Source organism: Trichoderma asperellum, chromosome 2 (genome assembly GCF_020647865.1).
Source record: "Trichoderma asperellum chromosome 2, complete sequence".
Lineage (NCBI taxonomy): Eukaryota > Fungi > Ascomycota > Sordariomycetes > Hypocreales > Hypocreaceae > Trichoderma > Trichoderma asperellum.
The window spans coordinates 6,384,589-6,411,578 of record NC_089416.1 but is presented as its reverse complement, the minus strand read 5'-3'; the positions used below and the strand labels follow the sequence as shown (position 1 = coordinate 6,411,578).

The following is a 26,990-nucleotide window of genomic DNA, read 5'->3' as shown; positions in this document are numbered from 1 at the left end:
CGAAGAGACCCACGGCGGCGGGTTTAGTTCATGCGAATTCAGGTACTTTTCAGTTCATAGAGGTATTGTCTAGTATGCAGGGACCGCATCAAGTAAGCACATATTTGCAGGCTATAGCCTCAACCAAATTTTGTGACGGCCACCCTACTTTCTCGCCCTCCTAACTTAATTTCTCCATCTATCTCGCCTGTGTCTTTGTCGTTTACAAGTATTTTTCTTCAAAACTTAACCTCCTTCCACAGCTCACTGTACTCATATAATACATAATCTTCCAACGGCAAGAACAGGTGGCTAGACCAGGTAAAACTCGCCACGCTAGGCATCGAGTGGGCCGAAAGCCCGAATCCTACCACGCCAGCGATTGAGCCCAATTCGACCTGCAAGGCGCTGCAAAACCTCAATTGGCGCTCTTAAGATAGACAGACGAGTCCATCAACTACCCGTCATTTGCTGTTTAGCATTCAGACACCAGTAGTCACTGCGCTGTGAGGGGGCCTTGCATTGAGTTTGAGCGTTCTTTATCGGCTTTGCTCATCTTTGCTGCGACTGACTCGTCAGACTTCAAGATGAGCGTCATTGACACAACCAAAGATTTGGCAGCTCTGTTCGAGCAACAAGCACAGGCTACCCCAGATGCCATTGCCTTGGAGGACGAAAAACGGACTCTCACTTATGCAGAACTCGACAGCCTAACGTGGTCTCTAGCTGACCGTCTTCGACAGTATGGTGTCGGTCGTGATGATCTGGTTGGAGTGCTGATGGGGCGGAGTGCAGACAATGTCATTGCATCCCTTGCTGCGCTGCGAGCGGGAGGCGCTTTTCTCGTGCTGGAGCTGGCTTATCCCACCGGCCTCCTTCAGGATGTCATTGACGATGCGAAGCCGACGGTCATCATCACACAAAAGGCACATGCTGCCAATATCAAGGCTGATGTCCCTACCATTATTATTGACCAGCCTGAGCCATCCACCAATGGGCATGCCGCGCCTATTGTTGTTGAGACGAGAGAGCCTCTACCTGCGAGCGACGACTTGGATCGCCTGGCGTTTGTGTCCTACTCATCAGGCACCACTGGCAAGCCAAAGGGCATTGCAAACCCTCACAGAGCACCTGTTCTCAGCTACGACTTGAGGTTCCGTACGAGTGACCTCGGACCCGGTGATCGCGTCGCCTGCAACGTCTTTTTCGTTTGGGAAATGCTGCGTCCCCTCATCAGAGGAGCCACTACAGTTGCTGTTCCTGACGGCGCAAGCTATGATCCTATCGGGCTGGTTGACTTCCTCGCCTCCAAGCGAATTACTGATACCCTCATGACCCCCACTCTGCTTACCACCGTTCTCTCACGGCATCCAAGCCTTGGTGAGAAACTCCCGGAGCTGAGGTCGTTGTGGCTGAATGGCGAAGTTGTCACAACAGATCTTATACGACGGGCTTGTAATGCTCTCCCCAACACCCGACTCCTCAACGTTTACAGCGCCAGTGAAACCCACGAGATTGCTGTAGGTGACGTCAAAACATTCGTGGATTATGAGTCCCGCGTCTGCCCTGTAGGACCACCTGTGGATCCTGAGCACATCTATATCTTGGATGAGGCAGGAAACAGGCTGGACGCAGGTGTAAGTGGCGAGCTTTTCGTCGGTGGTGATCTACTAGCGAGAGAGTACCTCAACCTCCCAGAAACGACAGCCATGGCTTTCCAAGTTGATCCTTTTGAGACCAAAGAGGGCGCTCGGATGTATCGAACTGGAGATATGGCGAGGATGCTTCCATCAGGCCTACTCGAAATTACAGGCCGAGTGGGTGGCATGATCAAGACTCGTGGATATACCGTCCAACCAGGCGCAGTCGAGACGACTATTGTGAAGCACTTGGCAGTGCGGGATTGTGCCGTGGTAGCTCATGGAGAGGGCCTACAGAAGCAATTGGTGGCTTATATCGTTCCCGACAGCGACAATATCCAAGGTCGAACCATTGTGGTTATAGACGAGGCTGGCCATAGTCCAGTTGCTCGGCGAGCTCTGTCTGCTCATCTGGCACATTACATGATTCCTCCCCTTTGGGTTGAGCTCAAGGAGCTACCAACACACGAGGTTTCTGGCAAGACCGACCTCAAAGCTCTCCCGCCTCCTCCAAGACCAAAGACACCAGTGCAAGCAAAGAAGCCAGAGAAGAACGTGACTATCAAGATGGATACCATCATTAAAATGTGGTCCGCGGCTCTGAATGTCCCAATCTCAATCATCACGCCAAAGCATGACTTCTTTGACCTGGGAGGACACTCTCTGATTCTCGCTGATCTTGCCAGTCGACTAACCAAGGCGTTTGGCTTTCCTGTGCCACTAGCTCCATTGGCTGGTAATCCTACACTGGATGGACACTTGGAAGCTGTCAAGGCTGCTCGCGATGGCCATACCGAGGAAGTGCAGGCAGAACTCCCGGCCGTCCTGCGAGCTGATGCTGTGCTGCCTGAAGACATCAGCGCTACAAACGCGCAAATGAAACGCCTCAGCGACGCGGAAACGGTCTTGCTTACAGGAGCCACTGGTTACTTGGGAGCTTTCCTCTTGAAATACCTCCTGGAGAATACATCAGCACATATTTTGTGTCTGGTTCGATTTACTGATCCTTCAGGAGACTGCCGTCCTGCTGGAATGGCCCGAATTCGCAAGAATCTGATTGACTTGGGCATTTGGAGCGACTCGATGCTGGAGCGTATGGAGATTGTACCAGGCAACTTGGCCAGGAGCCGACTGGGCCTATCTCCAGAGGCTTTCGAGGAACTCGCATCTCGCGTCCAAGTGATCATCCATTCAGCCGCTACTGTGAACCTTGTCTATCCCTATGCTGCCCTAAGAAGCGCAAACGTGAACGGAACGAGGGAGATTATTCGTCTTGCCTCGCGTGGCGGAGCAACCCTGCACCATATCTCTACCAACGGCGTTCTGCCACCATCTCTTGAAGGATGGTCTGAGGATACCACGATTGACTTTGACGACGTGCCCACAAAGCTGCAGGATGGCTATGGACAGACGAAATGGGTGGCAGAGAAGCTTGTGGTTGAGGCAAGCAAAAGAGGCATTCCGGTGAAGATCTACCGGCCAGGCACCATCAGCGGCCACAGCGTCACTGGTGCTGCTAATACCTACGATCTTCTCAATGCCCTAGTTGTAGAATCGCTCCATCTTGGCCAGGCCCCCGACATCGCCGACTGGGTCATGGAAATGACCCCCGTTGATTTCGTCAGCAGAGCCATCATCACATTGGCCGATCACACTCAAGGCCAGCAGTTGGTATACCATCTCGGAGACCCTAGCCCGATCAAGGCATCATCATTGTTTGATTCTCTAGCCGAGCTGGGATACGAAACGGGACGCTTAGAGTGGGACGAATGGGTAGACCTGTGGAAGGAGAAGCGAGAGTCACGAGGAGGCGACGAGCCTTTCACCGTTGATATCTTGCGTGGAGGCATGCCTACCGTCGACTCACTGAAGGGTTCTATTGTCCTCAAGGACGGTGCCACTCAGCCAACGCTGGACTTGTACGGCCTGAAGCGCGTCAACATTGACAATGCCCTGCTTGAAACGTACATGCGACACTTTTACGCCAGAGGATGGCTTCCCAGGCCACCTCGTCGACTCACAGTCAACGGAACAGCTGCAGCTATTGGTGCAAAGAAGGGACGTCTGGCCGGCAAAGTAGCCATCATCACAGGTGCTTCTTCTGGTATCGGCGCTGCGGTCGCTGCTGGCCTCGCCAAGGAGGGGGCGTCTGTGGCTCTTGCAGCACGACGCACCGATGCCCTCGAGGGCATCAAGGCCAGGATTAACAGCAGCATCAGCGGAAGCAAGGTGCTCATCCACAAGACAGATGTGTCAAAGAAAGACCAGGTAGACGCTCTTGTAAAGGAGGCTACGGAGAGGCTCGGCCCCGTCGATATCATTGTCTGCTGCGCAGGCGTCATGTACTACACCATGATGGCAAACGTCAAGATGGACGAGTGGGAGCGCACCGTCGACGTCAATTGCAAGGGCGTCTTGAACTGCATCGCCGCCACCGTCCCCGGCATGCTCGACCGCAAGAGCGGCCACGTCGTTGCCATCTCCTCAGACGCAGGCCGCAAAGTGTTCCCCGGACTGGGTGTGTACTCAGCCAGCAAATTCTTTGTCGAGGCGACACTGCAAAGCCTGCGCGTGGAGAATGCAGGTTCAGGCCTTCGCGTGACTTCTATACAGCCGGGCAACACTGCGACGGATCTGCTCGGCATGTCGACCGACGCCGAGGCCGTAAAGAAGTATGGAGAGCCGTCTGGCGCGAAGATCTTGGATCCTGAGGACGTGGCGCGGTCTATTGTGTACGCTGTGTGCCAGCCAGAGCATGTTGCGGTGAATGAGATTTTGATTGAGCCTCGGGATGAGCCCATTTAGATATGAGCTGGGGATGAACAAACATAGAATCATATATACGCATCTTATTACTACTCACGTTATATCTTTGAATAGTCTTTTCTATAGTATCGTTTTTAATCAAACTGCTTAAGAAAAATATATGCACCATCCCAACTTATTTTTTGTTCCCACTTTCTTAGCAATCTTCAGTATCACCAAGCTGCTTTGATGCAGCCATACAACACCGTCACATACCGGAACATCGCTGCGGATCGTCGGCCTGAAGATTGAAATTACCTGCAACGTCCACGCAAGCAGGACCCACTGCGGAGCCGAGCACCTCCGATTTTTCGGGATGCCGCATTTTCTACAGTATGCTCTAAAATTCGACAAAAGTAGAGTCCATGGAGCGTTTTATTAGCCGTATGGATCGCAATTTATAATGCTTAGTTGATGTAATACCAAGAATGAGTAGGAAATTCTCTCTTCTGTTCACACCTAGTCATGCTGAGGAATGTGATGGACGCTTGACGATCGGCAGCCATCTCCATATCCTTGCGGACCCTGGCATTTCCGCCACAAAACATCTTCATATGTATAGTGATGGCGTCCAGTCCTATATACCTATGCAAGTCAATCAGTCCTTTTGAATATAGCATACAATAATTTTTAACTTGCTATCACTTTGAAAATATTGCATTCTCATCAACTCTACTGCTCTAACCATCACCGGCTCACCGGCACCTCGCCAACCGCGATTTGTTTCAGACCAAGAAGATCGCCAACGCCCATCGTCTTGGCATTTTCCATTTATCCAAGATGTCTCATCAAATCATGCCCATTTCCTCATCCAGTCTCAAAACAAAGCTCCCCTATTCCTCTTCGCGAACCAAACTTCCAGAGCCCGCCACGCCAAAAGATCAGCGCTCTGCCAAGCCAATTCGACCTTCCGCATCCTAAATTTCATCCCCGTAGAAAGATCCACGCACGGGAACAGAACCTCCCTATCGAATGCCGCTATGTATGTAGAGCTTACATCCTTTTCAAAGAGACTAGCTTTTTTTTTTCCTTGTTCTCACGAAGATTTGAACCTTTTTGGCGCCGTTACTGTCGATCATCAAACTTGGGGAGCCACAAAGTCTGAGTAAGTGGGTTCGAAAAAAAGGGGAAAGGGCCCCCGTATGACGATGTGCGACAAGAAATTCGTTTTAAAGACAAACCCATGCGCCCACTTGGAGAATTTTGAGAAGAAAGCGGCTCTTTTTGTATTTGTGTTTTTTCTTCATTGTATTTGCTTACTGTGTTGTGCGACTATTTTGTTCATTTGGTTTATTTCGAGTGTCTGAGCCCAATTCAAAGACCAAAGGGCATAATCTCAACTGTCGCTATCACCCCGTTCTTTAGGAGCATCTATTGCAATGAGTCCCATTTCAGATACCCATCTTGTACTATATTCATGAAAGCGTCCTATATTCATTCACTTCTCTTTAACTTCTTTTCATTTACACATTTTTAACTTTTATAATCCGTCCACGCCATGTACTTTTCTTCAATCATTAGCGCAGTCGCGCTTCTCTTCACTCCCTCGGTTCTGGCCGACGTCCCACTCATTACCAACGCAACCGAGTACATAGACCTAGCCAACTCGCAAGGCGGTTTTCCCAGCCAGACATTCCGCTCTTCAGCCATTGTTGCTCCCATCTTCTTCGTAAATAAGTGGGAGAAAGACCAAGTCGACGATGCACCATTCGTCTTTCTCGGGACCGTATATGGAGAATGGAAAGCGGGGCCCATGATATTCGACGCCCGCGATATGAGTCTCATATACGCAGATCAAAGATATGAAAATACTTACACATCAAACGTGCACATTATTAACGGCTCACGATACTTTGCTTTCTGGGAGGGTGGTCACACTCGCGGCCATGCCAATGGAAATTGCCTCTTCTTCGACGAAGACTACAACCTCAGATACACCGTCACAGCGCAAGGGCTCGGCGATGCTGAGGCTGATATGCACGAGCTTAGCGTCACAAAAGACGACAGTGTCATCTTCTCGACATACTTTAATATTCCCTATGACTGCAGCTCCGTGGGAGGACCAGACAATGCCCTCCTCATGGACAGCGGTTTCCAAGAAGTCGATGCAGCAACTAATCGGTTAATCTTTGACTGGCATGCTTCCAGATTCTTTGACATTAACGACTCATTTGCCATATATAATGAGGATTATGGCGTAAGCCCAGACTCTGGCTTTGACTTTTTCCATATCAATTCTATACAAAAGGTAAGCTACTGAAAGAAAGGGGGTTGAGAGTTTTAGTACGAACATCGCCGCTAACATACTGCACACTCACAGACTGACGATGGCAACTATCTCGTCTCCAGTCGCCACCTTTCCCTTCTCACTCTTGTAGATGGCAAAGACGGCCACCCCATCTGGATCCTTGGTGGCAGGAAAAACCAGTTCACCGATCTATCCAACGGTGAAGCCACCAATATCGGGTGGCAGCACGACGCCCGCATTCTCCCGTCCAACAGCACGGGCGAGACTCACATCACCCTTTTCGACAACCACGGCGAATACAGCGGTGTCTGTCAAGAAAAATGCCAAACTCGTGCTCTCCACATCGCCATCGACCCAGTCGCCCTCACCGCGCGAGTAGTCAGCCAGTTCTTTCACCCAGAAAACATCGACTCTGGCGCCATGGGAGGGTGCCAAACACTGGACAGCGGAAATGTCATGACAGGATGGGGACACAACCCCGGCTTTGTAGAGTATAAGAGCGACGGAACGCCCGTGATGGACATCCAAAGAGGTATCATTGGTGGCGAGGTTTTGGCAGACATGTTCGCCTATAGAGTGAACAAGGGAGATTGGACTGGAAGACCACCATGGCCACCAACCGTGGTGGCTGATGCACCCAATGGCAACACCCTAGAGGCCACAATTTACGTTTCGTGGAACGGTGCAACCGATGTAGCCTCATGGGCCATAGTAAGCCACTCCGTTTCTTCTTCATCTCATAGCGCATGATACTAACCCCGAGATAGTTTGCCTCCGATGATCACAGGACCATTAGCAACTATACAAACCTCATCGCCGAATCTCCTCGTCAAGGATTCGAGACCATTATCTCTCTCGCCAGCAAAGATATTTCTCGCCGGTACCTCGCCGCAGCAGCCGTATCGGCCTCCGGTGATGTCCTCAGTTCAACTATCGTCATCGATCTCGAAAACGACGGTCAGCCTGCCATCGTCACAAGCGATATAGTTAGCCTGAAGCCGCCATCGCCCCCTCCACCACCGCTGTCTCCATCGCCGCAATCGTCTCCAGTACCTCCAACGTCTCCGTCACCGCCATCGCCGCCATCTCCATCACCCTCAGTCTCTTCGGGAGAACAAAGCCTCAGTACTGGCACATTAGGAGTAATGAGCGGGTCAGTGTTTAGCGTTGTGGGCATTTTCTATGCAGGAGCATTCTACTGGCGAAAGAAGGCAAGATTAAGGCGTGGCCATGGAGAGGAAGGATACAGAATGGTTGACATGAGAGATTGAGAAGTAGGACGATGCAGTTAAACAACACATTAACGCAATAAATAAATAGACATTTAATCCTAGATTAAGAAAAATAGAAGAAACCATGACACAGTATTTAGATAGAGGCATTAATGAAAGGAAATGAGGGTATCCTAAAACAATTGTTTTCTCTTTCATTTAAAAAAAAAGAAAAGAAAAGAAAATAATAAAAAAAAAATAATAAATAAAAAAAAAGTGTCATCTCTCGTTAACCATATCACGCTGTCATATCTCATTTCTACCTTCTCATACCAACATGACTCATATAAAAGAAAAGGGAAAAAAGAGGCTATCCATATAGCGTTCACATATCTAGTAACAGACCATCACAACCAGTGTTTTCAATGACCGTACACAGTCCTTGATGGAATCAGGCATCGTCAATCACTGTACCATCATCGTCAAACTCAAAGACCTCTTCGAGAGCCACTGCACTCTCCGAATCCCGAGCTGCCTCCCGCTGCATTGAAAGTGACATGATGAATTTTTTGTCCGGCCGCAAGATTCCCCACATCTCTGGTATCATCAAGACCTTGGATGTCTCTCCTGGAACACGATGCGCCATCGCTTTGATGTATGCTAGCTGCTTCCCAGCCATGTGCCAGGCAAAAGTAGATTTGTCGTGTCTTTTGAAAGTAGTTGAAGCTTTAAGGAGTTCCCAATTACTTGTTGCAGAGTCTTTATTAGGATCAGGGAGTAGCTCTGGAAAGTGGCCGCTTGCGAGTAGTTCCTCTGGAGGTTTGATATCAAGCCATTTCTGATATATAGCCTCCACTTTATTAGCAAAATTGGAGTTTTCAACTCCATTACTCCCCTTGCGAAAGCTGATGCGCCACTCGTCCCGAAGTGCGTCAATTTCCTTTTGGAGGTGCGTTCGCAGCTGTCTGCAGTATGAAGAGTCTTCGTCTTTCCCGCTCGCTCTTTCGTCATACATGTTGTACAACTTAGTAAGATCTTCGTCATAGGCCATTGCGCCATTGGCATTGATCTTCTTGCTCAAATCCTCCAAGACGTTGGAAATAACTTTGTCAGCAACATCGAACCTCAGATAATCAAGAATATGCAACAGACCCCCGATATTAGGCCTCCTCTCCCCCTTCTCTTTCGCATACTCAGGATCCTCCAAAAAAGGTCTCTTCATTCCAAGTTGACTTTTTTGAAATCGCTTCCAGTCTTCATCCGTAAATTCAATGCCCTGTTTCTTCTGATCGACCAAGTAGCCAAGCAACTGGCTCAAACGAATAACACGCTCGTCTTGGACTGATTTCGGCAAAGTATAGCATAGTCTTTCTTTATACTTTGTACATCGGCCCAAGAACGAAGGCTGTAGATTAAACAAAAATGCCTGGGATGTAAAGTCTAAACAAGCTTCCTCAAGTTGCTCAGATTTTGTGTCCGCATTCTTGTTGCTGTCGTCACTTGCAAGGCTGTCCAGTATGCTAGTAAATTTTGTAGTGTTTTTGCGTAGATATCCACCTGTGATGAAATCCGCCGGCTCTGGTACGGAAGCATTTCTGAAATTCTGCACAATGCGTGGGTCCCAACATACCCATGCCATATCGCCGTCGTAATCACCACCCGACAGTTTGTCGGCAAGAGGATCAGATCCTTTTGTTGAAAATATAATGACATCCTTCAGCTTCCGAAGTTCAGGTCGAGATACTACTTTGACTCTCTGGATATCGCTTGGTAAATGGGCCGGCGCCCTTGCTACCAAAACATCCATCTGCTCCAGTAGCGTGTCTGAGAACCCTTCAGCCTGAAATTTTGTGGAAAAGGAAAGATGCACTTCTCCTTCCTTGAGAGTAGATGAAAAGTCAGCAGCCATATAGACATAAGCTGAGCAGGGGATGGTGATGTTCATCTTGGTCTTTAGAATGTTAGCCTTCTTCTGGCACATTTCTAGAACAGTATCCGTCAGGTACTTCATTCTCCTCTGATCGAACCCAGAGTCAAGCAGAAATGCCACTTTATCGGCATTGTTATTAGGCAGACCAGCTAGAAACTCCGCATAGCCATCCAATGACCGATCGTTCTTTGGGGGCCCGGATTGATGAATCCATAACCGAAGACTCATCGGGTCTTTCATAGCTTCCGTTTGCTCTCCAAGATCGGCTTGCAGGGCTCTCTGTAAATGCTCAGAGATTACCCACCGCATTACCTCCGGCTTTATTGCCTGCGCTTCCAGCACCGGGATAAATTGTTGGTTCAAAGAGGCCGATTTCAGTTCCGAAGGCCAATTACGTATCTCAAGAGTTCGGTGGTGCATATCTTTGAAATCGCATTCCCATTTAATTTGTGATGGGTATATTTCGACCCAATCTTCCTCGAAATCTTCTTCGAAGTCTTCCTCGCTGTCAACATCAATCAGCCACATACCTTTTGCACTTCCCAGTCGACCTTGGAAGCAGCTCGGGCAATCTATTAACCCAAGCGATTCGGCGACTTTCTTAGCCAGGCTTGGTGAAATGCGACCAATTCCATCATTCATCACCATCTTACCAGAGATACCCAAATCTTTGGTTCGGATGCGAATTTGGTGCCGTTCGAGTGTAACAGTAGGCCAGGTTCGACTGAGGCCTAGCATAGTTTTGTCAGTACGGTACTCCTTGTGCAGAGAGATGACACAATTACGCACTTAGCGCCAACCGAGAAAACAGTTTAGTAACAGGCTGCTCGGAATTTCGTTCGTTATCGATGTTAATAACCCATCGTAGCAGATCACTAAGCTTCATTTTTCTGCGGCTCCTGATCCCGAGTGGTTCTTGCAGCAGCGGGATGCCGTCTGGGGTGTCGAAATCACGAAAACAATCGCCATTATAAGCAAAAAAATACAGTCTCTCAGGAGGGGCACCTTTATTCGCCCCTGAAGCTCTCTTTCCTTTGATGGTGCGAACGAAGAATGGTCTCCAGCATCGTCCAAGGAAATAATGAGGAGATCTTGTGAGCCAATCTACAATCTTTTTAAGGCTTTCCTTGTCCTCATCGAGAATCTTTGGTTTGTCATCCGATGACGCAGATGGTGGTGGAATGGTCATCTCCAGGAAGCGGTCAGCACCAAATCGGCGCGCCAGCCGATGACCTAGCTCAAGCTTCAAAGGGTGCAGACGAAGGCTATAGAGTGGCCCACTCGGATCCTGATTATACGCCAGTTCTGCAGAGAGTGTAACCGTCTTTGCATTGGTTTGGAAGTCTCCTAGTGCCGTTTGCCATGCACCTGAGTCGCTAGACTGAGGTAAACTTTTGCCGTGGAATAGAGGGTGCTTGGAGATTGTATCCCTCAGATTACGCTGGTTGTGCCATATATCGTTCGATTTCGGTTCATACAATAAATCAAACTGATCCAGTGGAACATTGCAATGAAGAGCAGCTCTGGTGATCTCCCACATGACAGCCAAGGGGGCTTCTGTTAATCCAGGGTCAGGTAATTTCGCTATTTCACGATGCTGTTAGCCACAATCTGCATAGTTTCTAGTAGGTGCATGTGTACCCACGCCAAATATGATCAAGTCTTTCTTCTAGAGATTTGCCTACGCCCGCTTTGCTATCTTGATGTAAATGACTTGATGAAGATACAAGAGCTTGAAATTTCGAATTATTATGGCTCTGGGAACGGCCATTAAGCATTTCTTTCCCACGAAAAGAGAAATCTGTAAGCTGTTTCGGTATGTTTTCATCGGAGCTCGATGCAGACGCTTCTGAAGAAGAATTGACCTCTGTGTTTTGCGAGTATGGATAGTTATTTGAATGATTTGGCGATTCAGCGCCAACAGATGTTTGACTTATAAAGGGCCCATCTTGTGTTTGGGTAGAAAACACTTGGGAGTGAAATGATGTTCGAGTTGAGAGGAGTGACTGTTCAAAAGATGCTTGTTGAGGAGGGGGTTGAACAACTTCACTTCGAGAGCGACTCTCAGAAGATATCACTGTGCTGATATTCGCAAATGAATCTCTGGAGCGAACTGGAAGGGCATCTACGGCATCGAGATGCTCATATAAATGACTTTTAGCTCGTTTTGGAGAACCGTCCGGCATTGCTTCAGGCTCTCTCTTACTCCACTGTCTCGATTCTGGCTTATATACTTCGCAGAGGATATCTAGCAGACATTGCTGAAGAAGAGCTCGAATATGGTTACTGGAACTCTGTGACGCAGACTTGGACAGGATCCTGCGCCCACGCTGCTCAAAATTGCCTATATATGCGGCTAGTCGATCATCTCCCGTATAATACAAATGCCGGATTTTCTGGTATATGTTGTCAACTCGGGCCTCTTCATCATTTCGTCGACGCTCTCTGTTCTTACGAGGGGAGAGCGTCACATCGGGTTTGCAAAGCTGCAGCTCAAAGGTGTCATTGAGCCTTCGAATAATACGGTCCAGCTCCTGATCAGATTTATTGTGCGAACGAGGCCCCCGAGGCGCAGACACCATTGTATATCTAGCGCCCTGAAGCTACTGTGAGTAGTAGCATTAGTAGTATTCGTAGTGTAGTAGCAGAAAGCTTACCGGCTTAGCTTACTGACTCGCCTGGTCTTGTCGCATAGTAATTAGCTCGCCGTGGATTCTAGCCAAGCCGTCCCCGCGATGGGGCACCGCTCGAATGCCCCTCCGAAGCTCGTGCAACATCACGTGATATCAGAGCTTTTGCAAGGCAAACCAACACGGACCGTCAGATGATCCGCTCTCAGCTCAGGCATTCTCATATCCTCCGCCACTTGCTCTCGTGGAGATGCTCGGTGTTCGGCGTTGATGAACTGCAAAGACTGAGGGAGACTCACAAACTCCATTGGACAATCGACTCCACCGCATGCAATTGAAATAGATCTTTTGTATTAAGCTTCTTACATCAACCCCAATCATGACTGAAAATGCCGACGCAGACGAGCAGGTGCCAGTCGAAGATCTGACACCTGAAGAGGCGAGCCGCATCATCCACTCGCATCGGAAAGTTCGGTATGGTAAGGAAATCTCCAGCAGCAAGCGCACAGCTCAATAGTGTGCAAATTTTCTCCTATCGCACTCGCTCAAGCTCTCGTATATTTTCCGCGCGACTAATGCATCTGCAGGGACCGCGTGTTGGCCGTGCCGTCAGCGCAAAGTCAAGTGTGACAACCAGCAGCCCTGCGAGAACTGCGTGAAGCGCGAACACCCTCAGCTGTGCTCTTATAAGCCCAATCGATCATCGGCGGGCAAGCACACTGCCACTGCTTCTCACGGTCGCAAGAGGGCGCGCTCACTCTCTGATGGAGATGACAATGTGAAAGCCGAGCGCCAGGACAGCTGGCCGCCGGCAATTGGTAAGTCAATGGCATCGCGGCATGCGCCCGGTTTACGGCACGTATTTATTGAATGACAATGTGTGATGTAGGCCTCTCCACCAATCAGGAAGATGCTGAATCAGTGCCTGATCGCTATGTTGGACAAAACAGCATACCGGCCTTACTCGGAGAGCAATCGCCAAATGACAAGGACGATGGAACCAACATTCGCCGGGACATGCGGTCCATCCTGGGGCTTGACACCTCAGCGCCTTTTCCTCTCATGTCGTCTTCTCATCTTCAACGGATTGCTCGCGATATCGCCACCGAATTGCCGTCAGATAGAGAGGTCATGAAGTATGTCACTGCATTGGTTAAGTGACACTTGTTAATACTAATGTCGTTTTGAATAGGCTGTTCCGTACTTACAAGGAGATTCCGCAACCATTCTGGGGCTTCGTTATCGACATCGATGAACTTGAATCCGATCTCATGATTTACTTGGAGGATCGATCTCGAAATGCTTCCAAGACTGGCAGAACATCAAAACCAGTGACGGCCTCCTGGCTTGCCATTCTCTTCGCAGTCTTGGCAGTTGGCTCCCAGTACCACGAATCGCCGTACCATATTCGCACCAAGGATTCGCAAAAGTACATACAAATCTCATTTCATTTACTCCGGCTAGCAAACTTTTTGTTAAGGTGAGTCATTTGCTTTGCACGTTTTTATATCTCTCGGCTTGTCTCACTAACATGTCATGTCCTATGCAGACCATCGTTTGACTCAATCCAAGCATTGCTGTTGACCAACTTTGTTCTTCTCAATGACATGAAAGCGGAAGCATCATGGGCTCTTACGGGCCTTACATGCCGTCTCGCCCAGTCCTTGGGGCTTCATCGACCAGCAATTCGTGGCAGTCGCGAAAGCTCGCCCCTCGCCGCCAAGTCTAAGGAAATGATTCGACGCAGGTTATGGTGGACATGCGTCTGGCATGATACCTTGACATCTCTATCGTTTGATCGGTAAATCTGCACTTTCATTGCGGAAATATAGAATGCAATGCTAATACTCATCATGCATAGGAGTTCAATGACAAATATTCCGAGCTGTCCGATTCCTCAGAACATAGACGGGGCCATTGGAAACTATACGTACTTGGAAATGATGTACAATCTCGTCGAGATCATTTCGCGCCGCCTTAACCCTGATGTGATGGCTACCGCCAGTTACGAACAGATTATTGAAAACTGCGATGCGGTCGAAGAGCTTCGTAAACGTGGGGCACCCCATATGCAAGACAAGGAGAAATGTAAGACAGCGTTGGACCGTCTTCAATTCTTCGCCATCCACCTCCATACGTCCTTTGTTATATCTGTGGCGTGTCGGCCGGCGCTTCGAAGGGACTGCCCCTTTAACCCAACACAGAAGCAAGCTCTCTCAGAGAAATGCAGGGTCAACTTGACCGACACGGTGAAGATGTTCCTCGCCATGCATCAGCTTTCAGTGATTCCGACGCGAAGCTGGGCCTTTACTTACCACGGTCTATCGTCGGCTTTGCTGCTTGGCCTCCTTTCCGATACCAAGTCTGACCCTGAAGTGCGACAGCTCCAGGGAGACTTGATTGAGGCTCTTTCTGCGACTGCAGCCAAGGATGTCAGCTCCCCGGAGGCCCATGTCGCCAAGACAGACAAGGATATCGAGCTCTCGGGTCCCCTGTGGAGAGCGCTTACCGCACTCAAAAACATCTACGACCATGGACAAGTCAATATGTCGAGCCTCAAGCGAGATGGCGACATGTCTGCAGTCGCCAGCGGAAATCGAACTCCCTTGCTTCACCTTGGACTTAATGGCCAGGGCGGTTATAATGCCATGATCTCGAATCCTTCATTCCGCCCCTTGCCGCCGGGTGCAGATCCTCGCGAAGACGCGGCTATGGCTATGGCCGAGATGCAGAACGGCTCATCTATGCAGGACATGTCTGCGTAAGTGGAAGAGCGACTATCCTTTTTTTTTTTGAGCGCCATTTGAAAGCTAACTTTGTTATATCAGGATGAGCTATCCTCCGCAAATGCCTGGCAATCTTGCTATGGATGGCATCCCACCTATTGTCGACCCGATGCAGTTTAATGCTCCCATGGAGCTCTACGACTCTATTTGGGTTGGTAAGTAAATACTCGTTGCCGCATCAGTATACTATTTTACATATAGAAAGTAGGCTAACTGGTGTAATCAGAATCCCCTCCTGACCCGTGGAACACCGGCATGGATGCTTTCAACTTTGACTTCTTGGCACAGCCGCCACCTGGTCAAAATCACCAGCAGCAGTACTATTTTTAATTTTCGGGCAGCAGATTGTATGACGTGGTTTTTATTTTCCTCTGCTATGTTTTTTTTTTTTGTCTTTCTTTTTTCCCCAAAACTTTTATGAGTAGAAACGTAAAAAGTAGGTTGCAACTATGGATGATGATGATTGACGGATACCCCATAGTATGACAAAAGGCTAAAACGGTGTTGCTTTTTGTTTTCATTCGTTTTTTTGTACAAGGAAGTGGTGAACTGTTACTGGAAATTTTTGGATTTGCTCGCATATAGACCACAATATGATTAAATAATGCTATTTATACGTCTAAACTTATCAATCATGTGCAGTACAAAGTGATGGCAGCCAGGAGACAGTTGTCAGCGCTCTCTTTGATCATCCAGCTACGAGAGATAAAAAGCTCTCATATTCAGATCGCAATTCAGAGCCCGAAAACGGGGTTACACACTCAAATGGTGATAAACCGCCATTCCAGAACTGCAGTTTGCGACGATCGGTGCTCATCATTCAACATGTCTCGTGTGTCTCACTGTGCATGCACCTGTGCATATGTCATCTTCCAAAAGCATTGATTGGCATCAAACTCTGGTTCAATATATCAGCAACACAAGCATCACAATAAAGAATCAGAAGAAAAGAGTCGTCAAAAATTATCTTTTGTGTATCATTTTCCCAAAAATCTACCTTTTACCTTTTTTATTTCCTTTTTTTTTTTTTACCCTTTTATTTTTTCGTTTTTCTTGACGTGCTAGAAACGAGCTTCTTCTTCAGATGCTTTGGCATCTTTTCCTGTCGTTTCTCGCGCTTTGCTTCCTTGACAGCCTGTTTATGTAGCTATAAGAATATGTCAGCCAAGATCTTCTTCTTCTTCAATCAAAGAATGGGGGTTAAACTCACCTTCTTCTCGTCCTTGTCCTCGAATTTGCGACCTCTAGGCCTTCCCTTCTCAAACCGGCTCTCGTCATCCGCAGACTCGTCATCATCATCGTCGCCAAGAGAAGCTCCCTCTCCAGACTCGTCCTCTGAATCATCCTCTTCGTCCGCATTTTTGTCGTCCCCTTCCGCCTTGGGAGCGACAACCTGGTCGGCCAGCAGCTTGCTGTACACCAACTCGTTGCCCTCTCCCAGACCAAGTCTCTTGACATCCTTCTCAATGTCATAGACCTGCTCCAGCGTCTGCGGGATGTATTGATTTCGGAAGACCTCTGTGTCGACCTCTTCAGCAGCAGCCTCCTCGTCGTTGGTGGCAGACTGCCGCGTCTCGTAGAGCTTCGCAATCGCTTCGCCCATAGCAGGCTCCTCTACCGGCCCTTCAGGCACGGTGATGAAGTTGAAAATGGCTCGGTCCGGCAGCGTGTCCACGCCCTTGCGACGGAAGAAGTCGCCCACGTTCTTGATATCCATACGCAGAAACTCCAGGGATCGGGGGTGATCGGGCTCCACACTCTGCGACACATCAATGATGTACAGCTTGCCATTGTGGTAGAGAATATTGTACTCGCTCAAATCAGCATGCACCAGCTTGCAGATCTGGTACATGCGCCGCATCGTGCCCAAAAGCTGCACATAGAGATTCTGCCACTGCTGATCCACATCGTCGCCCTTCAAGTTTGCATCTCGCAGTCGAGGATACGCCCAGCCCTTCCTGTCGCCCAAAAAGCCCATGACAAGCACATGCAGCTTCAAGGCCAGCGGCTCCGGACAGGGAATGCCGGCGCTGTATATCCTCCGCAGGTTTCGATACTCCTTCTCGGCCCACAGCTTAACCATCTTGCGGCTGTTGCCCTTGTCGAAGCCGCCCTTGAAGCGGTGCTCGCCCGTGATGTAGCGCTCTCTGTCCTTGAACACCAAGATGGCCGTCTTGTACACCTTGATGGCCCGCTGGGTGGCCGCGCCCGTCTCGTCGTCGTGCGACACCGCGCCGTAGACGTTTGCCTCTTTGCCCGTGCTGATGGCGCCGTGGACCTCGCTGACGACGCCGCGGTTGATCATCTGCAGCAGGATCATGCGCGTGCGCTGGTCCAGCACCTGCTCGCTGGTGGCGCGGTCGGCCTTGTCCTTGTCCCGCTCGCCATCCTGCTTGACGGAGTCGAGGCGGATCTTGACGGCGTGCTTGGACAGCGCCGAGACCTGGTCGTCGACACTGGCAAAGGTGTTGGCCTTGGGCTTCTGCGCATTGGACCGCGGCACGGCGGCGCCGGCGTCGGTGGCCTGTCTCTGGCGGTTGTACGTCTTGGTCAGGTCGCCGTCAGCGGCCCATTCCTCGTCGTCGTCGATCTGGTCGTCGTCGTCGAAAATGTCGTCGAGGTCGTCGTCGTCGTCGCCGTCCACGGGCAGCGGGGCATCGTTCTGTTGCCTCAGCAATTCGCGGGGCACCTCCTCAGTCTGCTCGTAACCCTGGCTCGCGGTGTACTGGTATGGTGGCTGGTGAGGCGCCGCTGGAGAGGCTGCGACAGCGTCTGCAGCGTCCATTTTGCTGCGGGTTGGGTGATTTGCGGTGTTTCTGCTGATTGTCTTTTTTGGGGGGGTCTTCTGTCTCTGTCTTGGGACAAAAGCTTCTAGCAGAGATGCGCAGTCGGGCAGCGCCGTCGGGTTTGAGACTTTGATGCTACAAAAATTATGTCGAGCAGACTTGTGATTTTTATCTTATCTAGAATTTTGGAGTTTCCGTGTGGTGGCGTATTTCTGCTTGCTAAAATTCCGGGTACTTTGCGCCAAGTCACTCCATACACTGACGTAGCAGCGCAATAGCGGGGTATTCCACTGACTCACAGGGCTCCAGCAGTAAAATGAGTACATGTAGTGGATGTACTTGGTAGTATGTCTAAGCACCTCAGTATTGGACTCTACTGCACCACAGTCACTACTGCGCCTCTACTTGTCCATTCTGTGGCGAAGCTAGGCTCTGATTCCTCATTTCTAACCGCTGCAATGAGTCTCACATCCTTGTCCGTTTTCCAAGCAGCCGGCAATTAAGCTTGAATCGCCAGTTGTGAGTCAAAGAGTCGAATTGCATCGCCCATGACTCAGCCTATTTCTATTGAATCAGAGCTTAACGCCGCTACGTGTCGGGTCGGCTTCTTCAGAGTCTGTCGATAGCATCTCCGTGCGTTTATGGCCAAAAGCCCATCCGTGTGATTGATTCAAGTGAGACACAGAATATGCACTCTACGCCAACAACGCCATGCAGAATAGGCAATAGTATCGATGCCGTCATCTTGAGACTCTCCGCTGCGTTTTCACCTCGCCGTTGAAATGCATCCGTGACCATTGGAGAGCACATGTGGAGTGGTCGTTGTTAGGGCCTGCTTACACGCACGCGTTCTGCGTTTGTTTTCGATGTCTCGGTCGTTTCTTAGATGATCACTGTCTAGGAGATAATGTGTCTCAGAAACTGTCGTTTTTTCGTGCACTTGCGGGTCATCCCAGCAATCTAGCTGGAGCTGCGAATTTCCCCATGCACATACTCTCCAAATAGCATTCCAGGCCAAGTCTTGTGCGTTTATCACCGGGGTTGGCCAAGATATATCGACATGTCAGGCCAAGCCGGGCTCCAGTATTCTGCAAAGCGACACAATGGCGTTGGAATCTGCAGCGCAGTGAGCTGTTCCATCCCGGTATGCTCTTGAGTTTTATTATATAACGGAGGAGAGGAGTCGTAAATACATGTATCCAGCCTCCGTTCCAGCAGCCGTCGCTTCATCTCGACTGCTGTCGAATAGTAAATCAGCTTCTTGTGTAATATTTTATCAGACTGCAGCATCGCATATTTCATCATGAAGTTCCACGCAACGGCCCTCGCCATCGCGTGTGCAGCAAGCTCTGCTTCAGCAGCAGTCGCCCAGCCGCGGGACACGGCCGAGACCACATCCAAAGGAGAGGAATTCTCCATCCCCCAAATAAAAAACGAGCGATGGAAAGGATCCAGTGCTCCGGCTGCCTATATTGCAGCTTTGGCAAAGTATAGCCCTACGTTACCCGACCACCTGAAGCACGCAATAAAGGTCAATCCGGGCCTTCGCCGGAAGTTTGGCGGACTTCTTAATACCGGTAAGCTGGCCTTTTGCCAGTACAAGTATTTGCCTGGGAGAATTGCGAAGGACTGAATCGAGAGTTAGGAAATCAAACGGGCACTGGTGTCGCGACGCCTTCTCCAGGATCAGATGCAGAATATGTGATTCCCGTCCAGATCGGCACACCTCCTCAAACACTCCCCCTAAACTTGGACACTGGCTCGTCAGATCTGTAAGCACCTCCAATGCAGGCCGAGAAGCTGTAGATTGAGAAAACAAGGCCAGCGTAAACCATCTCTTCTCATGTCACTAACCCTCCGTTCGTCTCCAGCTGGGTCTTTTCAACAGACACATATCCGTCCCAAGTCGATGGCCAGAAAATATATAAGCCAAATTCCTCCACCACGTCCAAACACTTGGCTGGAGAATCCTGGGTCATCCGATACGGCGACGGCTCCAACGCCAACGGCATCGTCTACACGGACCGCGTGCAGATCGGAAACACCTTCTTCGCCAATCAGGCCATCGAGTCCGCAATCAATGTCTCCGACGACATTAGCGACGACGACTTCTCGTCCGGCCTCCTCGGTGCCGCCTTCAGTGGCGCCAACACGGTACGCCCAGACAAGCAGACGACGTATCTCGACAACATCAAGGACCAGCTCGTGAAGCCCGTCTTCACCGCCAACCTGAAGAAGGGCAAGCCTGGCAACTACAACTTTGGCTACATCAATGCCTCCGAGTACACGGGCAACATCCAGTATGCCGCCATCAATCCGGGGTCTCCTCTCTGGGAGATTTCCGTCTCGGGCTACCGCATCGGCAGCAACGAGACCAACTACGTCTCCCGAGTCTGGAACGCCATCGCCGATACGGGCACTACCCTGCTCCTCGCACCAATCGACATTGTCAACGCCTATTACAAGCAGGTCAACGGCTCGACGATGAACAGTGACTATGGAATGATGATGGTGCCTTGCAACTCAGCCCTGCCCGACTTTGTTTTCGGACTAGGCACTTACCGAGGCGTCATCCCGGGCTCATATATGAACTATGGAAGAATCAACAGGACGTATTGCTTTGGGGGAATCCAGTCCTCTGCGGACGCACCCTTTGCAGTGCTGGGAGACATTGTCTTGAAGGCTCAGTTTGCCGTCTTTGATATGGGCAATAAGGTTGTGGGATTCGCAAACAAGCCTCTGTAAATACTAAATAGAGAAATTGAAACTGCTCTTTATGAGTGGATGATGAGATGATATAATGCTATTATTTTAATCGGCTATTTGTGGGTAGATTTTTTTTTTTTTTTTTTTTTCCCTTTTCGAGTTTTCCAAGGCATTTATGCCAAGGTTCTAGAATACTCGTATTGAAGGTATCTAGCTAGTTTAGCAGTTCGTTTACATTCTTTTGTCTAACAAAGGAAATCTCCGATAAATCTATCTCCGTCGTCTTTTCGGCGACGAGTACAGCTGTTTGCCCGCATTTTTTGATGACACGGCACTCTCTCACACGAAGATTAGCTTAAATCCGTTGGCGAGCGCGGCTTGGCAGTCAAAAAAAAAAAAAAAAAGCATAAGCACTTACTAAAAAGGCTCCGCTGCTAGTTTTTACAGTGCAAGATGAAATTAATATGATGTTTTGCAACAAGAAGAAGATTTTGGCCGTGGCAATGGTTGGTTACAGGGTAGGCAGGCCATTTGTCAGAAGCCATTGCCAAGAAGGGCAATTTCTAAGCACGCAGAGTGGCATGTAAGTCGGACGAGTTGCTGCTGATCTCTCCCAAGTCTAATTCCGATTAGCCAGATGACGGAGAGAGCCAATGAAGGCGGCAAATGATCCCGTTTCTGAGGTCATAATGAGAACCAAGAGATGCTCAATACCATTTAGGAGACGTCAAAAGGCTAAATAAGAGCCCTCGTGCTAAATGATTGTCGAATATGTCCCTCCTCGCTTCCAACTCACCTTTGCCAATCTTCAGGCTTTGGACCGACAACTCAACCCGCAGAAACTAATGGCCACCAACGTCCTCGTCCTGGGCGCCGGCGAGCTTGGCCTGGCCGTGCTGGAGGCGCTCGCCAGACACCCCAAGCGCAACCACTGCAGCATCACCGTCGCGCTGCGCCAGGCCACGCTGGACTCTGCCGCGCCGGACAAGAAGAGGCTGTTACAGCATATCAGGGCGCTGGACGTGGGCTTCGAGGCCGCCGACGTGGAGCAGGCCTCTGCATCGGAGCTCGCCGCCATCTTTGCCAGATACGACACGGTTGTGTCCTGCACAGGCATGGGCTTGCCGGCCGGCACGCAGACCAAGCTGGCCCGGGCCGCGCTCGAGGCCAACGCGGACGCCCGCGTGCGATACCTGCCGTGGCAGTTTGGCATGGACTACGACGCCATCGGCGCGGGCAGCTCGCAGGACCTGTTCGACGAGCAGCTGGGCGTGCGGGCGATGCTGCGGCAGCAGGACGCCGCGGACTGGACCATCGTGTCGACGGGCCTCTTCATGAGCTTCCTCTTCGTGCCCGACTTTGGCGTCGTCGACCTCGCGGCCAGGACGGTGCGCGGCCTCGGCTCGTGGGACACGCGCATCACGCTGACCACGCCCGAGGACATTGGCCGGGCGACGGCCGAGGTGGTGCTGGACCCGCGCGGCATCCGCAACCAGTGCGTCTACGTGGCCGGCGACACGCTCTCGTACGCGCAGGTGGGCGATCTGCTGGACGGCCGCTTTGGCACGCGGTTCCGGCGCGAGCTTTGGGATGCTGACGAGCTGGCGAGGCAGATGCGCGAGAATCCGGACAGCGCCATGGTCAAGTACAGGGATACGTTTGCGCAGGGCAGGGGGGTTGCTTGGGGGCAGGAGAAGACGCTGAACAGGGCGCGGGGGATGGAGATGACGGACGTGAAGGCGTATCTGGAGGCCATGGATGCATCTGTAATGGACGAATGATGATGATGGTGGTGACTGTCGTGTAAGTGGTGGTGATGGCGGCGAGGCTTATCTACGCGGAGGCCGTCTGTTTTGGGGTTATCAGATAACACATGTATGTGCCTAGATAATAGAAACGAAACAAAAACGCATTAGGTTACCTATTTTACATCTTTATCAGCGTTATCGGCCTTATCGGATTGTACATGCGTGTAGCACGCGGGCAGAAGAGTAGATACTGTGGTAGTATTGCCTTGAGAGCCTGCCGTAAGTCAGAAGATGCAAAGGAACCACGCATTTGAGATGGTTGGTTCGCTGCATGATTGGTATTGTCCCAGCATACAACAGAGTACTGCATACCGCTGCGTATTTCGAAACAGCAAAACAATAGCTGCATTGTGAATAAGAATACGAAGTATACAGTACTGCTGCCGCCGCCCCCATACTTTTACATACCGCATTCCACGTTGATACTGACTCCAGATACTACTAACCTCTTGCAGCATCTGTACATGCTCTATCCATCAAAGACACGAGAATCCGGCAATCCTGCCATCGACATCTCCTCGGGACGTCTCGCTCTTTTGTTCCGTCTTCAATCCCCCTGGAATAAGCAGCCGAAACGGCTTTATCCGCGGGTTTAGCAACTCATAAAAAGCCATGGCTTGTACAATTCTGCATTACTCGTATGATGGGCGCGCCGGCTATCCAGGAGCAACAAAGGCGGTCTCAAGCGTCGCCTCCTGACCCTCTATGGAGTAGCTTCCCCCGCATTATGTGCTGTTAGTTATCCCCGTACTAGGACTTTGGAACATGTCTAGTATGATTGTCACTGTGTGTGCTCTGCTTGCCTATCTGCCTCTCCATTATTCACATGGTGGATGGACTGGTTCAGAGCCTCGGGAGCAGAGCCAAAGTGTGACCCGATGACTCTCAAACCATTACCACCCATTGCAGCCTAGAGAGGCCGCTATTACTGTGTAGTTGCGTTGGAACTAGGCTAGAATACATACAGTACAACGACGGGGGGCGTTTCAAGCCACAGATAACGCAAGGGTCGCCGTATCGCATCGACCAACAATAAGGAACCCGGTTGTCGACTCTGCCATATGAGTCGCCTTGCCGCCTATCAGCTGGCAGCGTGAGCCTAATCCAGTACTGTGTGCTTACCTCTGTACGCTGTACTCTGTACTCTGCATCTGCTGGTTGACTCCATGCAACCAATGAGTTGCAGATACTTGACCCAGCGGCTTACGGACTCGAGACAAAACCCGGGGCACAGGATGCCTCATCCCCGGAAGCCTAAACTGGACTCTCGGAATCGTGTGGCCGGGTGTTTCTGCGCTTGTACCCCGTACAGCGACTCGACTTTTGCTCAGCAAGTGTCTCTGAGTAGCCCCCCGTGCAGAGAACATACTCTATTCTCCCAGCATGAGTTGATGATACTGAGCACCTTAGTGACACTCGCCCATTCCACGGCACTGTCCATTTGCACACTGTCGAGCCCAGCAAGTCCCGATCATTCAATGTCATCACTGATCACTGCTCGGCGACCCCTTTACGTCGTACCGTGTGACCCGTATGTACCGCATACCGCTGCTGATACCAGGCCTCTGTCGGTTCCTGGCAGTATCCACCACGTTCCCTGTACTCCGCACTGCGCTCTGCACGCCAGCGGGCCTCTGCTCTCGCCGCTTTCCTCTTCCGGCGGCGCTGCCTCCTATTCTGCCCTCGCTCTGACCGGTGACACACCGTGCCTCATCCTGGCTGCTATCTGCACACCTTCATTTCAGCCTGCCACAGCGCCAACGCCGCTCGCACTGCTGCCACTGTCCTCCCTCCGTCCCGTCAGCCTCGCTATGGCGCTCTTCCACTTCCGGCCAGCAAGCCCCCCCTTTCCCGAGACCAGCCGCTGTACTGTGTGTGTCTCTTATCCTCGGTGACTGAGCTGCGCCACCAGCCCGGCCGCTTCCTTGGACGAGAGTGAGTCACGTCATGCGCTCGCCGCCAGCACGGCCAGATGACTCCCCCCAGGCCAATCAGCACGCCATGCGAGTGGCTGCGAGATAGGCGTTCCAGGCCTGATGGACAAGTCGTATAAGAGGATCGCTGGCTGGGCCGCGGGACATGGGCATCCAAAAGGGCCATCTGTCCTCCTCCTTGTTCCTCCTCCTTCGACTTCTTTGTTCTTCTACACGGCTCTTCGAGCTTCTTCGATTACTGCTACTTACCACAAACGGCCATCTCCATTCCGGCTTCCTCCTCTAGGACGCGCCCTAATATCATCACGAACGCGCTTTCTGTAACCAGAGTGCGTCACTGTTCGGGTTCTGTGCTTTGTTTGTAATCTGGACTCTGTGCCGGAGCAGCACTCCTTTGTACTTGTAAGTGAATCCGCCCATTAAGCGAGAGCCCCTGTGCTAGTAGCCATGACATCCTTGACTGACATGTCATCCCTTACCCTTCCTGCAACAGTTCATCTCTTCTTCCTACGCCCTATTCTAGTCGACTTTGACATCTTCATATTCGACCGTCTTCCATCCTCCATCCGTATCTGATCGGCCACGAGGCATCTTTCTCTCTCTTATCTGTCCACAACAAGAGCTATACGCACCTATCTTATATATAAGTCATCATGGAGGCCATCGTGGATCGCAGCGCCTTTACATCCCCTGCTGTCAAGCGCCATATCCATTCCAAGCGCGGTGCCATTCGACGTCGTGGTGCCAACTATTTCATAAGGTCTACCGCGAAGCGCTTGGCCGAATCTCCAAACCTCGCCTACCATCAGCTCGCCTACCCGTCCAACTATCCCTGCCTCTCCGGTGCCAAGAAGGCCTGCCGAAAGGACGGAGGCCCCATCGAGGGGCCTCGTCCTCTACGATCACAGATTGAGAATGATCTCCGTCAGGTCATCTACTCCCATGCTTCGGCAACCAAGCGAGAACACCGTGTGCCGAGGGTATCGCCTCGCAGAGAGGCAGACGAGGGCCGGGAGCTCGCCCGCAGCGCGGTTCAACTACCAAGTGATGCGCATCGGCTTGTGAGACGGCCTAGCTTGGAACGCGAAGAGGCTTTCCGCGTTGCAAGCACCGCCAAGGGCAAAGTTCACATCCGCGCCTCTCCCGAGAGCGAGGATGCGCAGGTTGCTGAGCTTTATCACCAGGGCCTGCTCTACGACAACGAGGAACAACGCCCCGAGGAAGTCTTCAACCTAAACAGCATCCAGCACGAGGACCCTGTGTATACCATCCGTCCTGCAAAGCGTGGCCGCAAGTCAAAGAAGGGTGGCAAGCCTGCTCTCACCCTCTCCTTTACCGACCTTGGCGACTACAGCGCCAAGGCCTCAACAACTCACCTTACAACCGCTGATGACTCAAATATCGGTGAAGCTTTCCCTCCTCTGAGGGTAGTCTACGAGAAGGACACATCAAATCCATCATTTGATGTGGAGACGTCTCAGCCTCCTGATTTGATGATGGACGATAGTCTCTCTGATTACGACTACTTCTCTGACCGCGAGCTTGACGACGATGTGCCTTCTCAAACTGAGATTTTGGAAAACGCAAACAACCCATCCGCAGAAAATTGGATTATGCTAGGTTGATCGGCTCGTAGCAGGTCTGCTTAGGATCCCCCCGTGCCCCGCCGGGATTTTGGAAACTGGACAGGTGGGAGAGCCTCACCTCAGACTGGTCCATCATGTAATCTAGCGTGATTGCTTTTTTCTTTCGGCGTTTTGTTTTTCTTGAATAGGGGGATAGAAATGGAACGGATTTTCCAGGGATTGGGATAGATGATGGATGTCTGTATACCGCAGCCTGCGTAGCGATTGGTGTACCGACAGAATCCGTGATGACAGTTTTACACTCCTATATGGATGGGCGGCGACGCGTTTTTTCTTTTCTTCTTAGCTTAATGTTTGGATTATTACCGACTTTGTCTAGCTAGGTGTTTTAGTCACTTATACGGGTGTTGCCATGGCGCGCACTGGAATATTATTACGATTCTATTCTCTTCTGCAATTCAATGCATGCCTTGCTTAAGTGACAATGAGATATGGACAGAGGGTTAACTACAGTGCTTATTGGAATTTCATGCACCTGAATATCTAACTGTATCCGTTTCAAATTTATCTATGAACTTCTGCGACTTCTGCGGGAATAGCGTTGAAGCCTGCTACTACAGGGAAGGTTGGTATGCCTACATCATCATCTTGGAGCCCGTTCATGATGTATTTAGTTCCGAGCTATATTTCATGATCTCCTAACCGGAATAAGCATGCCTATAAAAATGCATTGCTCTATTCTTGGCTATATTCTACCAAGTTGTTGCCATAGTTTGGCTTCATCAAACAGTGACTTCATCTACGCTACAATGACGTAATGGGCAATTCACATGTGACACTCTCTCAACGCGTCTTGCTGCTCATAATGACGGACGCGCCATAAGCCCGATTGGGGTTAAAATCATTACTAAGGAAACGGAACACTGACTCTGGCTCTCCCT

The 26,990-nt window shown here is 50.6% G+C and overlaps 8 protein-coding genes across 9 annotated transcripts; 6 read left to right on the top strand and 2 right to left on the bottom strand.

Annotated features, from left to right (window-relative positions):
* Positions 1 to 160: 160 nt before the first annotated feature.
* Positions 161 to 4,556, top strand: TrAFT101_004419 (putative NRPS-like protein biosynthetic cluster). The gene has a single exon (XM_024910859.2). The coding sequence runs from the start codon at positions 567 to 569 to the stop codon at positions 4,422 to 4,424; it is 3,858 nt and encodes a 1,285-aa protein (XP_024765786.2). The 5' UTR covers positions 161 to 566; the 3' UTR covers positions 4,425 to 4,556.
* Positions 4,557 to 5,922: 1,366 nt separating this feature from the next.
* Positions 5,923 to 8,071, top strand: TrAFT101_004418 (uncharacterized protein; the record flags this gene model as incomplete). Its single annotated transcript, XM_066127164.1, has 3 exons — positions 5,923 to 6,672; positions 6,745 to 7,383; positions 7,440 to 8,071. The coding sequence occupies 3 exons, from the start codon at positions 5,923 to 5,925 to the stop codon at positions 7,941 to 7,943; spliced, it is 1,893 nt and encodes a 630-aa protein (XP_065983273.1). The 3' UTR covers positions 7,944 to 8,071.
* A 263-nt stretch (positions 8,072 to 8,334) lies between these two features.
* On the bottom strand, positions 8,335 to 12,504 carry TrAFT101_004417 (uncharacterized protein; the record flags this gene model as incomplete). 2 transcript variants are annotated; one of them, XM_066127163.1, is made up of 5 exons in its annotated part: positions 12,471 to 12,504; positions 12,269 to 12,419; positions 11,459 to 12,209; positions 10,603 to 11,397; positions 8,335 to 10,544 (listed from the first exon to the last, which is right to left on the bottom strand). In XM_066127163.1, exons 3-5 carry the CDS (start codon positions 11,997 to 11,999, stop codon positions 8,335 to 8,337), a joined length of 3,546 nt encoding a protein of 1,181 aa, XP_065983272.1. In that variant the 5' UTR covers positions 12,000 to 12,209; positions 12,269 to 12,419; positions 12,471 to 12,504. The 2 variants fall into 2 exon arrangements, with proteins under 2 accessions (XP_065983272.1, XP_065983271.1); XM_066127162.1 differs by having other exon boundaries at positions 11,459 to 12,419.
* Positions 12,505 to 12,696: 192 nt separating this feature from the next.
* Positions 12,697 to 15,846, top strand: TrAFT101_004416 (uncharacterized protein). Its single transcript, XM_024910860.2, has 8 exons — positions 12,697 to 12,922; positions 13,031 to 13,261; positions 13,333 to 13,579; positions 13,636 to 13,923; positions 13,993 to 14,244; positions 14,305 to 15,204; positions 15,272 to 15,384; positions 15,456 to 15,846. The coding sequence occupies exons 1-8, from the start codon at positions 12,823 to 12,825 to the stop codon at positions 15,557 to 15,559; spliced, it is 2,235 nt and encodes a 744-aa protein (XP_024765789.1). The 5' UTR covers positions 12,697 to 12,822; the 3' UTR covers positions 15,560 to 15,846.
* Positions 15,847 to 16,260: 414 nt separating this feature from the next.
* TrAFT101_004415 (uncharacterized protein) lies at positions 16,261 to 18,196 on the bottom strand. The gene is made up of 2 exons (XM_024910455.2): positions 16,440 to 18,196; positions 16,261 to 16,376 (listed from the first exon to the last, which is right to left on the bottom strand). The coding sequence occupies exons 1-2, from the start codon at positions 18,012 to 18,014 to the stop codon at positions 16,266 to 16,268; spliced, it is 1,686 nt and encodes a 561-aa protein (XP_024765790.2). The 5' UTR covers positions 18,015 to 18,196; the 3' UTR covers positions 16,261 to 16,265.
* Positions 18,197 to 18,461: 265 nt separating this feature from the next.
* Positions 18,462 to 20,870, top strand: TrAFT101_004414 (uncharacterized protein). Its single transcript, XM_024902218.2, has 3 exons — positions 18,462 to 19,592; positions 19,661 to 19,787; positions 19,887 to 20,870. The coding sequence occupies exons 1-3, from the start codon at positions 19,319 to 19,321 to the stop codon at positions 20,758 to 20,760; spliced, it is 1,275 nt and encodes a 424-aa protein (XP_024765791.1). The 5' UTR covers positions 18,462 to 19,318; the 3' UTR covers positions 20,761 to 20,870.
* Positions 20,871 to 21,132: 262 nt separating this feature from the next.
* On the top strand, positions 21,133 to 22,559 carry TrAFT101_004413 (uncharacterized protein). Its single transcript, XM_024907205.2, has one exon. The coding sequence runs from the start codon at positions 21,480 to 21,482 to the stop codon at positions 22,500 to 22,502; it is 1,023 nt and encodes a 340-aa protein (XP_024765792.2). The 5' UTR covers positions 21,133 to 21,479; the 3' UTR covers positions 22,503 to 22,559.
* A 2,557-nt stretch (positions 22,560 to 25,116) lies between these two features.
* On the top strand, positions 25,117 to 26,088 carry TrAFT101_004412 (uncharacterized protein; the record flags this gene model as incomplete). Its single annotated transcript, XM_024898989.2, has 1 exon — positions 25,117 to 26,088. The coding sequence occupies one exon, from the start codon at positions 25,117 to 25,119 to the stop codon at positions 26,086 to 26,088; it is 972 nt and encodes a 323-aa protein (XP_024765793.2).
* Positions 26,089 to 26,990: the final 902 nt, after the last annotated feature.